The sequence below is a fragment of the Centruroides vittatus genome, unplaced genomic scaffold (genome assembly GCF_030686945.1).
Source record: "Centruroides vittatus isolate TY-2023 unplaced genomic scaffold, ASM3068694v2 scaffold_907, whole genome shotgun sequence".
Classification (NCBI taxonomy): Eukaryota; Metazoa; Arthropoda; class Arachnida; order Scorpiones; family Buthidae; genus Centruroides; species Centruroides vittatus.
Genome location: NW_027122720.1, coordinates 1,775,871 through 1,792,312, shown reverse-complemented (window position 1 = coordinate 1,792,312; position 16,442 = coordinate 1,775,871). Strand labels below are relative to the sequence as shown.

General features: G+C 32.5%; 1 protein-coding gene across 3 annotated transcripts in view; it reads left to right on the top strand.

Annotated features, from left to right (window-relative positions):
* Nucleotides 1-1,460: 1,460 nt before the first annotated feature.
* Nucleotides 1,461-16,442, top strand: part of LOC136990353 (alkylglycerol monooxygenase-like) — a 113,228-nt gene continuing 98,246 nt past the window's right edge. The window contains exons 1-12 of one of the 3 annotated variants that reach the window (XR_010883047.1): nt 1,461-1,756; nt 4,786-4,924; nt 4,998-5,119; nt 5,195-5,349; nt 5,892-5,995; nt 7,605-7,700; nt 7,769-7,835; nt 7,933-8,078; nt 8,204-8,338; nt 8,406-8,522; nt 12,912-12,994; nt 13,065-13,329. Coding sequence is in view for 1 of the 3 variants with exons in the window: in XM_067288743.1 (XP_067144844.1) it covers nt 4,811-4,924; nt 4,998-5,119; nt 5,195-5,349; nt 5,892-5,995; nt 7,605-7,700; nt 7,769-7,835; nt 7,933-8,078; nt 8,204-8,338; nt 8,406-8,522; nt 12,912-12,994; nt 13,065-13,260 (1,335 nt within the window). In the remaining 2 variants the exon portion in view is untranslated. Of the gene's footprint in view, nt 1,767-4,732; nt 4,925-4,997; nt 5,120-5,194; nt 5,350-5,891; nt 5,996-7,604; nt 7,701-7,768; nt 7,836-7,932; nt 8,079-8,203; nt 8,339-8,405; nt 8,523-12,911; nt 12,995-13,064; nt 13,505-16,442 lie in introns of those variants that run through there. The other 2 variants (XR_010883046.1, XM_067288743.1) reach the window with 2 other exon arrangements.

Genomic DNA, 16,442 nt, shown 5'->3' with positions numbered 1-16,442 from the left:
CACGGTTTTACCGCATCCACCATATATATCGGCGGTGTATAGTTGGGATCACAAAGAACATAGTGTACAAAGAACTGCGCGAACTATTAATAAAATATTCTATTGTGTAAAATCTCGTATTTATTGTTCGTCCGCATGTACTGTAAACCACATGTGTTTGTGTACACACGTGTAACAGTAGAATGAAGTGTATCCTCAAGGTCACAGACTTTCGGTTCAATGAACATATTGTGTATATACTGTATTTAAACTCTGATGGCCCATTGCGGGTGTGTCCAGATCATAATGCAGGCCAATGAGTAGCTAGGAAGGGCGCTGGTCATATTAGGAAAGAACACCCCCGTATTCGATCCTAACAAGTAATTGCCCCAAATCGGTTTAACCGCAAAATAACATTTTAATAATAAAACAAGACATAATTAGCCTTAAAATATATAAATAATAATAAATTTCGGCCCGAGTTATTTCCGATTTTAATACTAGTTATGTCACGTATTTTTTATTATTATTAAAATACTACTATTATAATTAAAACTGTGTCCGTTAAAATAACACAAATACATGTTTGTGTAAATAATAAATATATATAAAAGAAAATTATAGAAGAGATTTTGTTTTAAAAAAAAATCAAGCAAGGAGTAAAAACAAACAAATAAATCAGAAGTACAGTAGTAGTGAATAAGGAAATACGTAAAGATGATAAATGATTCCTATTCATAAATGGAACTGATACTTTCTCTAGAATATTACGAAATTTCTACCTACATCAATGCAGACCTTGAAAAGATATCAACGCCATTAAAATATTTTTACTCCGACAAATATATATACTAGAAAAACCAGAACTACTGCAATATATACCAGTACAGTTTTAAAAAATGAGGCCAAGATTATCGTAACTGTAATGGATATCGAATAAAATTAATTAATTATCCCGACTTAGAGATTATATATATATATGTGTGTGTCAAGAATTTTAAATGAAAATATACAGTAGCATCGTATTTTCACCGATGGATCTTTCAGATCCATTATTGATCTGTGGCTGACCTTGCGATGAAGGGTACGTTGTCCCAGGCCTTTTGGGGCCTCCCGATGGATAAATCAATCAAACTTAATTTTGTTAGTGTTTATACAGCCTATTTAACATCACTGGTATTGGATTCGCGCTTCCACGTACAGTTTTTCGGGTTTTCAACGCGTGTCTAACGTGCTAAACTACCAAAAATTACAAATCACAACACTGTACGTTGGGGCCCGTAAAGCTATAACGCGCCATTCCCTTCGCAGATAGTCTTCGTGTTGCATTGAGGTATCCCATTAAACCAAAACAATCAAATATATTTCACTTTAACGTTCGGAAATTTTTTAATTTTATTATTAAAACCTAATAAATACATATCACTTACTTTCTGTCTTTTTAAGGCTTACATTCAATTTAATAGAGGAAATCAACTTCGGCTTAATGATTCTTCCGAGATTGAGAAACAGAGGCCAAGGTTTCTCTTACTACTGTATGACGTATTTTGTCGTGATTTTAATCCATAAATATTGTTAATAGCATTTTTCCTCCTGTTGACCTCGCTCCTTTCGAACGTCGTATTGCTAGAAATACTTTATTTCTCCCTCAGTGCACGCAATTTGTATTTCTCTCCAAATCTTTTATACGGTACACCGTAAGCAAGTAAATTCAAATCTGTACGTCCGCTCGTTTTATGTAGCCAAGAAATTTTCTGCGGTATTTTATACAGTATTTGTAAGTTCACCTTTTCTCTTTTGTAGTTTTAAATTCGCTTTTACGTCATATTTATTCATTTCTTACGGGTTTTATTGTTCAACGGAGCGCACTTTTGTTACTTGTAGGCATTATCTATTGATGTAAAGTTGACATTCAGATTTTTCTTTTAAATTTGTATTAGTTATTTACAAAGATAAGAGGGGTTCGAGCCATCTGGACCCTCCCTGATTATGCCAGTGGCGAAGTAAGGATTTTTTGGGGCCTTGCGTGTAGTTAACAGACAGCAGAAACGTGACGTAAAATCGGTCTGGTGGACCAAAATGTTAATTCGTTTTTAAGGTTGCTTTAAATATTAAAGTTCAATTTCTAGCGGAGACGTAAGTTTAAACATGGTATGCCATACCGTGAATAAGCCATAGTACATCTGTCTCCCACTCCCACCATTGAATTAATGGTGGAAAAAGTATCATGGCAGAGAGCTCCTGCAACATTTGAAACTGTAATAGCTTTTACAGAACAGCAATTATTCTTCACTTCTTAGCATGTTGTGCAGCCGCACATCGTACAAAATGTATGCGAGGCGTAGGGACTCGAAGCAAGCTAATAAGGGCTGTCCATAAATGATGTCCACACTGGCAGAGAGGAAGGGGGTTACGGTACGACAAGTCGGCAAGAGGGGAGGGGGTTAAACTTCATTGGACGTCCGTTTTACTTCATATTTTATACATCATATAATCTATCATTTTATTATTCATAAAATGATAAAGATTTTCAAAGGAGTCGAATTTTCCTGGAAACTTGGACCCACATGTACAAACACACACAAAATGAAGGCATATGGGGCTGTTCGTAAATTACGCCTAAATTTTTTTTTTTTTTTTTTTTTTGAAAATATCACTTTTCCTTCTCCCTTGTCTCAGTTTGGACAAGGGAGAAGGAAAAGTTATTTACTTCACTTAATGTTTTCAGTCGGCAATTATTATCAATATAGATGAATCCCAGTCCTGGCATAAATATGGAGTCCTGATTAGAGGTGGAAGACATTGCTTTAGCAACGGGACCCAAGCCCTTACAGGGAGCCTGAGAGCTGGATTTTTAAATTAAATCTCTGTTTGTAAAGGCATATCACTCCCAGGTGTGCAGGAGGGAATATAGAAAAATCTCCTCCAAAGAATAAGATTGACGAGTCGGATCCGGAGTTTCTATCGGGTCCAGTGTTGTCTCTCCATGGAGCTGTTGGGAGTGGGTCATGCCTTTCCTTCGTAATAAAAATTTTAAAGTTTAGCATTTTTATTCCCAACCATTTTTTGGCCATGCCCCACCTAAGCATCTCTAAACTCCTGATGCCACCTGTGATATAAGATTTTTTTTATTCAACGAGCAATTATTTATTGGAAGTTCGTATATAGTTAATGCGGGGCTTCCTGTCCCTGAGATTTCCATATCTGGTCTCCTCTTTCATATAACTCATTTATGTATCAAGACCCTTCAATAATAATAACTGTATGCGCACACTAAATACAGCGGACCACCGATATAACGCGCATATCGGGCGGAAAACAACACCCGCGTTATAAGGTGAACCGCGTTATACCGAGCGACGCGCTGTAACGCGGTTCAACTCTTTACTTTAGCAATAATTAAGCTTTTCTTTCACACTGTAAGCTTTTCTTTTACTCATCGTGCATACAATAATTAAAAACTATTCAAAATACATGCAGGAACTCAATACATACACAATTACTCAATACGCAGTAACAATAAAATGCGCTACTCACTAACGCCGCACGGACCTATATAAACGAGTTTGAGCTTATCGCCCGCGCTATAACTGAGTGCGCGGTATAGTGAGCAGCGCTATAACGAGGGTCCACTGTACTTTTTTACTAAGATCGCCTGACTTATCGATATACAATGGAGTCTCAAGCCACTTAACTTGCTCCAAGTAACAGTGGAGAGGTAAGGAGTGAAACTATATAATCCACAACTACAGCGCACTTATCGTATACTAAATTAAATGTAAAAATCTTGGGGATCAGTTTTTGATTATCGCCATACTTTCCTTCTGCTGTATACAACAGCCAGAAAAGTAATATACGGTATGAACGAGAAATACAGGGTGGGTGGATAGTAACTAGGCATTGAGAATTCGCTACAAGATTTGTAATAATAACGAAATCACAATTAAATTTTTATGTGTACAGTACATATATACCAATCAATGGAATTTTATAATTCCCACGTCGGTGGGGTGGGCGATGACAGAGAGAGGCTACACGAACAGTGGCAAAAAGAAAACAAAACAAAAAGAAAAAAAAAAACAACGGACCGCTTGTCTGTTGTGGAGTGAGCGCATATTGCTGCACGCTACGAAATGTGTAAATCAGTGGTTGATGTTCAGAGATGATGGAGTATGGTGAAGGGACGTCAAACCACAACCAGTCCGGAAACAATCGTCATTTTAAAGTTAAAATGACCACGTGTTCGGTTGAGGATGGACAGAGAAATGGACGTCCATTCACATTACGATCTGCGGAAAACGTGTCGTTGGTGGATGGTGCCGGTGCCTGCATTAAATTTTAAGGAATGCATCCGTATTTTCATTTAATAAGGTACATGTCAAACAGTTTTCATCGTGTTTGCATTAGAAATATAGAAAATATAGCAATTTCTCGATGCCTAGTTACTTTCCAACCATCTGTACAATACAATTATATAGAAGATACAAATTTCGTAGAATATACAGTATATATATATATATATATATATTTGCTTCTTAAATATCTACGTACAGTCTAATAGTTACTTTTACAGTTTTTTTAATGTATATTGTTGAATTGTAATGGTTTACTTGTTAGTCATGACAAAAATATGTGATATGTTTACAATGTAAAATACTTTTTATTAATTAAATTTTTATCATACATTATATATTTAATAAAATATTATTTACTCACCTTAGAAAAAACTACAGTTAGCCTGTGAAAAAAGTACAGTGAATCTTATCAGCTGTCTAAAGTTCACTTCAGTCATTTGATACTTTGCAGCTGGAAGTGGAACTGAATAAACAAAATGTCTAATTCCACTGCATTAGGATTGAGACAGTTCGGTTACTTATTTTATTTGATTACTCCTCAAGAATCAACTTTTAATGATTTAGAAAAGGTTCCTAAATATTTAAATGAGGTATGTTTAAATTTAATCACAAATTTTAATAAGAAGTGATTTTTTTCTTAGATTAATGTAACAAATCTTTCAGGTCACTCCATGGTTTATCATAACAATTCTCATTGAATTAGCCATTTTAATATATAAAAAGAAAGTTGCAGTCAGTGATACCATCACTTCAATATCACAAGGAATATTTCAAGAAACTATACAGTAAGTTTATAAAGAGAAAATGAGTTGTTTATTAAATAATAATTATTGACACGTTGATCACGATTCTATCCCTAGAATATTACTTAAGTTTAGTGCCGGCATAAGTGTTTACGTTTGGATCTACGAGAACTGGAGATTGGTAGATATTCCTTCGGATTCTGTCGTCGCCTGGGCCTGTTGCCTACTTGCGGTGGATTTTGGTTATTACTGGTTCCACAGAGCCAGTCACGGTATGAGATTTTGTTAAAAATTAACAAAAATATGGGGTTTAAGAAACTGTAAACTGTAAAGATGCAACAATATAAGTTTATCATCATCATTAATACCATGTACAGTGGATGGCATTCATAAAGCTTGTCTCACTTTCTTATTTTTTATCATCTGGCACCGATTCGATCTGTATATCAAATACATCCCTCGGGTGAATATTAAGCAGACTTCGAAACTAGAATTTATTAATTAAAACAAATGTAATTTTAAAACACTATATAAAATAAATTATTTGTATATTCATTTCTTAAAATATATTGATTTCATTTCAGATATTATTTATCTTTCTAATATTTGGAATATAATAATAATAACAAATGTAAGATAATTTATATCTAGATTAAGATATAATTTATATTCTCTTTTTGATATTAGTGATTAAATTATTATGATAATTTCCTAAGATAATTGTTGTCGTACTGCCGAACTTACGAGAAATTTTTTCGTACTTTATGAGTTACTAAAATAATTAGGAAGTATTTACTTAATTGTTTATTTACAGAAATTCATTTTGCATGGGCAGCCCATCAAGTGCATCACAGTTCTGAAGAATATAATTTATCAACAGCTTTAAGACAGTCTGTCATACAAGATTTTCTTGGTTGGGTAATTAAAATTACTAAATATTGAAACAAAACTTAATTATAAAAAACAGTAAATTTATTTATATACAAATACACAAACAGTAGAATCTGCTTATCATAATTATGAATACTTAGAGTTGTCTAAATTACAATAAATTATAAAATTTGTATCAACTTTAACAACATGTAGTGCATAAATGAGGTAAGAAATGTCAACAATTTAAACTCCGGCACAGTAGGTCACGGGGAGCCAGGATCAAATCTAATTGGAGAACCGCAACAATTATTCACGGATGGTATGCCCCATATGTGTTGTCGTGTCCCTCGCTCGATAAAGCTTAACACCGTAACAATTATAAACTCCAAATACAATTTAACAATTTGTGATGTGAAGACACATAAATGAACCATACGCATCAATCTCCATACCTTTATTTAAATTAATGTTATTGTCCCATTTTATTACAGTGTAGTGTTCTTTGATTGTACATTTAATATTATTAATCTCTTTACATATTTTAAAATTTTAATATTATTGTTATCTATTCTATAACCAGTTTTATAACAGTGTTGAAACCATGATAACTTATGTCTTTCAATCTAATGGCTGCTTCATGCTTGGTTAATCTTTTTTCCAATGGTCTCTTTATTTCACTAATGTAACACTTTAACTGATTACAACATTGTTTGTTTTTTTCTTCTGTGCCCTCTTTTATGATTATCTTCTAAATATTTTTTAATCTTGATTATAAAGGCATTTTCTTCGATTGCGACAGATCAATAGGATTTTGTAATTAACTGTTTTTGTAACATTACAATTAATAATGTAATAATTATTCACTTTTGTTAGCACCATCCCAAAAACACTAGTTATCAAGATCAGGTAGGAAAGAATAAATTAAAAACAGCTGGAGTTGTTTATAGAATTATATGTATTGTACTGTACATGTAGTCTGTCAAACTGGGAGATCATTGGAAAAAGATTAGTGGTACACAAAGTAACCATTAGATTGAAAGACACGTTTACCACGGTTCAAACATAGATCAAAGAACATTACACCGTAATAAAATAAGATAATAACATCAATTTATATAAAGGTATGGCAACTGATGTATTCAAGAACCGATGGCTAATGATATATCTAGTTTCAAACATCTGGAAAATATAATTTAATATTCTCTCATTTAAAATTTATTGGCAAAATTAAAATTAATTTTATGGTGAAGTCTTATGAGTTCACATAGAACTTTAAGAATCTGTCTCTCGAAAGCAAGAAGAGAAAGGTTCATCTGTTTGTATATGTTATTCAAATAGAATGCTTGTTTTTATATACTTGATGATCCAAAGTCCTTTAACATAGCAGTCTTTTGTAAATGAATGCAAATTAATAATAAATACATGCATACATAAGCAAAAACAAAGAACCCCAATACTAAATTAAAGGGAAAAAAACCTAGTTTGCCATTGCATAAAAAATATTTTACATTTTTGGCAAATGTCTGTTATGTCAAAGGACTTCTGGATCACCCTATATATAATATATATATATATAAAGCAAAATTTTTATTGAATATTTGATATTAAGATAGCCTCAATAATTTTAGAAACAACTATGATATATTTTTTCTAGACTGTATATCTTCCAATAGCATTTTTCATTCCTCCACCTATTTATGCTGTTCATATTCAGTTCAACTTAATTTATCAATTTTGGATTCACACCGAAGTAAGATTCGTTCAAATTAAAATTTAATAGTTATTATCCAAATAATTAGATTTCATTTTATTTATTAGTTTATCAAAACTCTTGGACCTCTTGAATATATAATAAACACTCCTAGTCATCATAGAGTACATCATGGTATGTTGTATATTAAATAAAATTAGTAATAAATAAATTAGATTGCAATGACAATAACAAAGTTATACATTGTTGATTAATCGATTTCATGATACAGGTAGGAATCGATACTGCATTGATAAAAATTATGCGGGAGTTCTAATTATTTGGGATAGAATGTTTGGAACATTTGAAGCAGAATCAGATAAAGTTGTATATGGGCTAACACACCCAATTAATACCTTTAATTCTATGAAAATTCAAGTAAGTAATGCTTTAATTTAAAACCATATGTTATAGCATAGTAATCAGAAGCAATTTTATTTCTATCTGTTCTATTTCATTAATCTAAATTCAATTATTGTATATTAAATTATTTTTCAATTTAGTTTGACCACTATCTGTATTTATGGGATACTTTCTGGAAAACCGAAGGTATCAAAAATAAATTATCAGTTCTACTTAAAGGACCCGGATGGGAACCGGGGAAACCTCGCCTTGGAAATTTAGAAGACATACCCGACGTAATAAATCATTTTAGTAATTTTTTCTACTTGTTATACTTTAAAATTTAACTTTATTCATTTATAGGTATCATATCCCGTAGAAAAATATTTTCTGCAATTAGAAATTTGGTGCAACATATACATTATTGCACATTTCGCATTAACGGTAATTGGCTATGTGGTAGTAGCAAATAATCATCAGGTACGTTTAATTTAACTTGAAATACTTTTAATGCTTTTGATATAGAATAACTAATATTTTGTTTAAAATAAAAGAAATTGTCACATAGAAATTTAATATGTTTAATATTTAATAATGATTTGAATATTGAAATCATTATTTCACAATAACAATCAATGAATTATAATTGCTGATTATTTTAATCTTTATTTCATAGTGCAAAATTATGATAAGTTACATTTACAATTATAAATTTAGTAATTGAAATACAGTAATTTTGTGAAAACACATCAATTCAACATATGAGGACAAGTTAATAATTATATATAATGCAATTTATAAAATCTAGTGCAATTAATAATAGTAATTTTACAAGAATGGTATTTTAAATATAGTCTCCCTGCTTTACAAAGCAGTCGGCCCATCATTGCACGAGCACCTTTAATTCCAGAAAAAAGTACAGGATCTTCCAAAAAGAATGCTACAATTTTAAATTATTGTAATTTTGTTAAATATTATCTGAGAACATTGTAATGTGCGTTAAAACACTGGAAAGATGTCTAATTTTCACATTTGCTCATTACAATTACTCAATGCTTGCACTTCGTGTCACATAACACGCATCCAACCAATCCATTCCTACATTTGCTACACCATATCCATTGTCACTCCTCCCACAGTAGCCATAATTCTATAGCACGTGCAAATTACTTGTGTTGCACAATGAGGAGTGATTTCAACTTTATGAACTGCAGAATACAAAATGCCTTCTCTGTTGCAGAGTCACTATTTTTGTTTGCAGTGCTCCCTACAGATAGTAGATGACAAGATATTCAAACACAGATGGAAGATGAGATGTTACTCTATCAATCAGTGCATATTGCACACTTTTCTGATAATTATTAACACAATTACAGTAATTTTGTAATGGTATTATTCGTTTTGGAAGACCTTGTTTTTTCACCCGACAGACAAACTATTCTGCACCACTTCAGTTGATGATTCGAGGCAAATTGATGGTAATGTTGTACAATCATTTTGAACTTTTCAGTCCAAAACTGAACAATCCATTATGACAAAACACTGTCTTCGTATTATTCTAAAATCCTTCATTGGATTTTTATTCCCGATGTATTGTTAGTTCACAAAAGACACGGATCGTAGCTAACTATTCTTCTTTGGGTGCAGCCGGAAAGATAAGACGTAACGACACGACAATAACTAACCTCGAATTTTAAATCTATACTGCATTGACTACGAGGTAGCGCGTAATCGTGCTTGCACAATTAATAGTAGAATCATCAACAATATAAGATGTACAGTTATGTAATACACACTTTTGACTCGTCCACATAATTTAATCTATAAATATTTTTATTATTTCTGAGTACTTTTTATGATTGATAACATTATCATAAACAATTATTTAATTTGATAATGTAGGATCACCAGGTATTGTATGTCCAAAATATCGAAAACTTCCCGATGCTAATCGTTAAACGTAGTATTTAATAAATAGTTCAATTGCTTATTAAATATATCTTACTCACAAATTACCAAACAAATACATTACCATCATATTTATATTTTTGCAAGTTCAGATCCAATGAAACTTTAGGATTATTGTCAATCATTTTTTAAAATTGCTATTATGGACATATCGTGCGAATCAACACCAGTCCACATTCTGAAAGAGGAAAAAATACAGTCAAACCTGTTTTTATGCGGGGGATAGGGACCGCATTAAAAAAAACGCATAAAAAAAAATCTCACGAAACTTCACGAATGGCTGTAAATAATAGTTTTCGCGACACAATTAAAAAATATTTTTTTATGCGGTCAACAGGGACCGCATAAAAAAAGTCTCACATAGAAAATAACTCAAAACCGTACGAAATAGAATTTATTGACAACAGATGTCAGCACTTGACTGCATCGTCTGGTCTATCGTCTGTTTTACATATTTTTGTCCAGATGGTGTTTTGTTGACTTAAAAAGTAAATTATTTCATTTTTCGCATATTCATGCAATAATATTACTATAATAAGTGCATTTATGCTATAATAAGTTTATTTAGCTATAATAAAGTCAACGTAAGACATGACGAATCGCACGAGACTAGTCGCCAACTATACCGCACAAATTAAAAATTCGCATTAAAAAAATCGCACAAATAAAAATCGCACATAAAAAGAGTCCGCATTCTGAAAGAGGAAAAAATATAGTAAAAATCAATGTCGAGCACTGGAACATTAGTGAAAAATTATTTTAAGAAACTTCTATCAAAAGCAAAGGCATTAAATCACCGAAAAGGGACAAGGCATACATAATGCCCGTATTACAGCCCGGGGAAAACCTTCCGGTTCTCCCCCGGGCTGGGAAAAAATTTCAAGACCCATAGCGATTACTATTCACGTAAAACATTTTTACTAACAGAAAATAAAATCTTTAAGGCTGTTTTTATTAATAAACAAACAGTCTACATATTTCATTTGTTCAAAAACGAAAGACAAAAGATCCTGCTAAGAGGCAAATTGGCTCAGTCTACCCCGTCCCCGTACGAGCTCTCGACGGTCCCGTTGTCCAAAATACATACGTAAGAATAATAAGAGTTCCTCGGGCTTCCAAGAAGGTCAATTGTAGCTGGATTTAATGGAAATTAAAATGTCCTTTTGATTACTTATAAAGATGATTACCATTACGAAGTGAATTTGTTTAATGTTTAATAATAATTAAATTATTATTATTATAAAACAATTTCTTCAGAAATAAATGCAATTATGAATAAAATAGCAAAGAAAATTGTTAAATAACTTTGAAAAACAGCACGAAAACATTTTAAATATGGGTTGAGTCATAAATAAGTTCCGTTAGCGAGTAGGTGTAAATGACTGTCAAATACTTGCCAGATGTTGTGTTGCTTCAACTGAGTTTTATTAGTGACTATTAGCAAATAGTCTATAAATGTAAATTTTAACACTGAGGTGTCAATAATGTAATAAAAATTGTTTCTGAATTCATTTAAAATGGAACATTTGAAAGTGCATGTACGCCATATCGTGTTGTGGGAGTTTAAACTCGGCAATAACGCTACAGAAACAGCAAAAAAGATTTGCAATGTCTACGGCAGTGATGTAATTTCAGACAGAGCGGTTCGAAAGTGGTTTACAAACTTTCGTTCTAGTGATTTCTCCTTAAAAGATGATGAAAGACCAGGCCGCTCCTCAGACTTCGACGATGACATTTTAAAGGTCCTGATTGAGCAGAATCCACGGCAAACGACAAGGGAGTTAGCAGATAAGCTGCACACATCCCCATCAATCGTCACCTCCAAAAACTAGGAAAAGTAAGTAAGCTGGGAGTTTGGGTTCCACATAACCTCGGTGAATGGAATAAGGCTGACAGAAGGTCGATAGCCCGCTACCTTGCTATCTAGGCAAAAAGAGGAATCTTTTTTGGCTAAAATTGTTACGGGAGATGAAAAGTGGATCACATACGAAAATATTACTCGAAAAAAATAACGGGTTGACAAAAATGATCAGCCACAACCAGACCCTAAGCCCAGTGTGCACGGAAGGACAATTTTGTTGTGTGTATGGCGGGATCGTAGAGGAATTATCCATTTTGAGTTGTTGCCACGCAATGAAACTGTTACCGCAAATGTATACGTACAGCAGTTAGAGCAACTTCGGCTAAAACTTTACGAAAAGCGTCCTGCACTTGTTAACAGAAAAAAGATCACCTTATTGCGTGACAATGCAAGGCCACACACAGCGAAGATTACACAAGAAAAAATTTTGGAGTTTGGCTGGTCTGTTTTGCCTCATCCACCATATTCACCGGACCTGGCACCAACAGATTTCCATCTTTTCCGGGCACTGCAGAATGCTTTACAGGGGCAATGCTTCCAAACTGATGACCAGGTTCGAGAGTTCATCCAGGAGTTTTTTGATTCGAAACCACCAGAATTTTAAGCAAGGGGAATTGACAAGTTGCCCGAAAAATGGCAAGAAGTCATTAATAACGATGGTGAATATGTGTTAGATTAAAGTCTATTTTTGTACATTTTATTGACAAATAAATTTCAGTTTAGAAAACGGAACTTATTTATGACTCAACCGAAATAACAGGGCAAAATTATATACAGTATATTGAAATATTTTAAAATCTGAAAACGATTTGCATATAATTTTAAGATAAGAAATAAATTAATCTAGAAACAATACGATAAGAAATGAAAAGAGATGTAATGAAAGTTACTTTGATTAAATTACACGTATAATAATTAATTTCTCCTTAATAAATACGCAATAAAGGATATAAAATTAAAGTTTTTAAGAACTAATGAAAACATAAAATATAACAACATTATATTTGAAGTTTACATCTTAAAATATGTTTCTTTTTCAGAATTATAATTATATAACTTTGCTTGCCTATTCATTATATATAATTTTTTCTCTAACTGCATTTGGAACTATTATGGATAAAAAGTAAGTATTGTAAAATATATTAATAATTTCTCATTAGCACTTTATTTAAGTATTTGAAAATTCATTTCAGATCACACGCGCCAATCTTGGAACTGTCCAGATGTCTGGCATTTTTTCTTCTGGACAGTTTTTTCATTTCGCAGAGTAAATATTCATTGATAAATTCAATCTTATGGTTCCTTTTCCTCTTATCGTCTATTCTTTGGGGTATGATATCGTTCCAAACTTATTTAACAAAAATACATATTAAAATTAAACAATCTTAAATAGAAACATCATTCTTTTATATTTATATATTATAAATATAAATTTATTTAATCTGTATAATATTGTGTGTATACTCAAATGTGTATTTAGTTTTGTCACCTGTAAGCAGATAAATATAATTTTCTAATGTAATGTTTAATTTGTAAATCATTTTGTGATTATGTAATTACATTGTCACCTGTAAAATTTTCCTATGCATAAAAATGCCTATGTATATACTGTTATATAAATAAATAGTGTATTCAATTTATAAGATATTAGCCTTTCGTAATATATGACCACAATATTTCAATATTTATTGAAAAAACCTTACGGGGCATCGTAATGGCGTCTTTGGGATTTTATTTTCTGTTTGCATTCTTTTTCTGTCTTTCGAGAAATTAACGACAATCGAGGCAGTCTTTGAATGGGGTTAGAACTTGTAATTCTCGTTTATCCCAAGAAAAGGGGCATCCGCAAATCCGGCTCTTCCGCTTCTCGAAAGGAAATGTAATAAAGACGACGAAGAGTTCAATATATTTGTATATCAACTTAATAATTTAAAATGAATTAACAGTACTAACAAGTTTGCAAATACCTGTGTATGTACCATATAGTTCCTCTCTACTATCACAATTATAAATATATTAAGGTTAAACCACCTTTTTTGTGTCTCAATTGTTACCGAACAATCCAGCTATTGTTAGTGCAGTGTTTAATGTTGCATTACTCAGTCAAACCTGTTTTTATGCGCTCTTTTTATGTGCGATTTTTTTAATGCGAATTTTTAATTTATGCGGTTTTTTTTGTGCGATTTTTTATTTGTGCGGTATAGTTGGCGACTAGTTTCGTGCGATTCGTCATGTCTCACGTTGACTTATTATAGCTAAATAAACTTATTATAGCATAAATGCACTTATTATAGTAATATTATTGCATGAATATGCGAAAAATGAAATAATTTACTTTTTAAGTCAACAAAACACCACCTGGACAAAAATATGTAAAACAGACGATAGACCAGACGATGCAGTCAAGTGCTGACATCTGTTGTCAATAAATTCTATTTAGTACGGTTTTGAGTTATTTTCTACGTGAGACTTTTTTTATGCGGTCCCTGTTGACCGCATAAAAAAATATTTTTTAATTGTGTTGCGAAAACTATTCTTTACAGCCATTCGTGAAGTTTCGTGCGATTTTTTTTAATGCGTCTTTTTTAATGCGGTCCCTATCCCCCGCATAAAAACAAGTTTGACTGTATATTAATAGTGTTCGATTTACTATCGATTTTATTAACTCTCTTCTAATTTCATACCATTCCAATACTTTCCCTTGTTATGTACTGTACAGTACATAACAAGGGAATGTATTATATGTACTGTTGATATGTATGTATGTACAGTACGGTACATAATAACTGGGAAAGTAAAACAATGAGCTTCGTATTCTGTTTTAAAATATTGTGTACAACAGTGGCGTGCCGTCATTGGAAGCGATGGAAGCGCCGCTTCCACCTTCCAATGACCTTCCCTTGTATTTTATAAAATAAAAATTTTCATATTTTAACGTACTTTGCATTAATTAAAATTAATATTTTATTATAACCGCATTATGTATCTTTTACAAATTTCTATACTACGTGTGAAAAAACCGATAAGATTGCTGTTGTATATTCGAATAATTAGGTGGCGGAAGGAATGTCGAAACCGGGTCAGTTTCCAATCAGCCAGATTATATAGGCATTGGTGCATGCGGTTTACAGAGCACCAACGTCACCCGGTTTAACCGGTAGAAGCCCCTCATTACCCGGTCGCCCCATTGTGGGCCTGGCCGAACCCATAATGGGCCTTCTGAAAGAGGCCCTCTTAGTGCCCACAGGGCGAAAAGAGTTAAAAAATAAAAATAAATAAAAACGTACAAAGTAGCTGGTTTCGACTTATTTCTACTTAAGAAGTAGTTAAATAATTAAGCGATTAGGGAATTGAAACATAAATAAAAACCCTGATGAAAAAGCCGAAATTTTACTTAAACAGAAGCTTAACCGAACCAATCTCTTGCCGAGTACAGTGGGGTCTAATCTCTTCGTAATATTAGATTTTTCCAGTTCAACGAGAATGACCTAAAAGTTGTAAATTTTGGAAATTTCCGCGAACACTCGGTCCTAAAACGAATTAGTTAGAAAACGAACCACGGACAATCTGTTAAGTTTAACATATTTAGATTTTTACAGCTATGGTGAGAAACGTTTAAAATCTACAACAACCCTGTCGCGTCCTTTGAGGTATACTAGTGAGGCGACAAAAGAGGCATTTGACATCGACCGGTATCGGCATCCTCGGGATTTGGCATGCACACACAGCACACCTACCTGGACCGTCTCTGACTCCATCCATCAGCCACTCGTAGGGAGCTATTTCGTTAAGTGAATTGTTTTAAGATTTAAAAAGTAAAGAATATTTTGTTCTTTTTATGTACGTTTCTTCACAAAGTTATATTTAATTATAAGTTTCTTTAAAAGTATATTCGTACAATTGAAGAATTTTTCGTACCAGGTATGTATATTCGTCACACATTTTGTTTTACCGAGTAAGTTTTTCTGATAATTTTAATTTTAGCCCTTATATCGTGGCTAGTGATTCAAAAATTTATTTTAAAAAAGTATTGGCTCGAGACCATATAATGAAAAAGAAAAGATTATTAAAAGAGAAAGACCATGCCTGAATTAAATATAAATACGTCGACAAAAAAAATTATGACCAATGACGATTCTTTCGTAAAATTGAAATCAATGCGGAATAGAATTTAACATTGGTAGACAATATAAAATAAATATTGAAAATTATAACGAGATAATTACGATTAATAGGTATATCTAAATTAATAGATGTTATATGTTTTTTCTCAAAGCGAGAATTGGCATTTAGGGGCCATAGGGAATTTATTGAATCTAATAACGGAGGTAATTATATTGAACTTTCTTATTTATTAAGTACGTCGGATAATCTATTAAGAATACATTTAAAGAAGTGTACGGTTTTTACTGTATTATCGAACAAACGAATACGAACGGGCCCTGACGCGCGATTAATCGATTGCCCCCGTAAGTCGGCTTCTTACACAAACACGGCTTCCCTGTCATCAAATGTCACGGCACGCCACTGGTATACAAGTAAATTCTGGTAGTAAGGAATTAGATTTACAA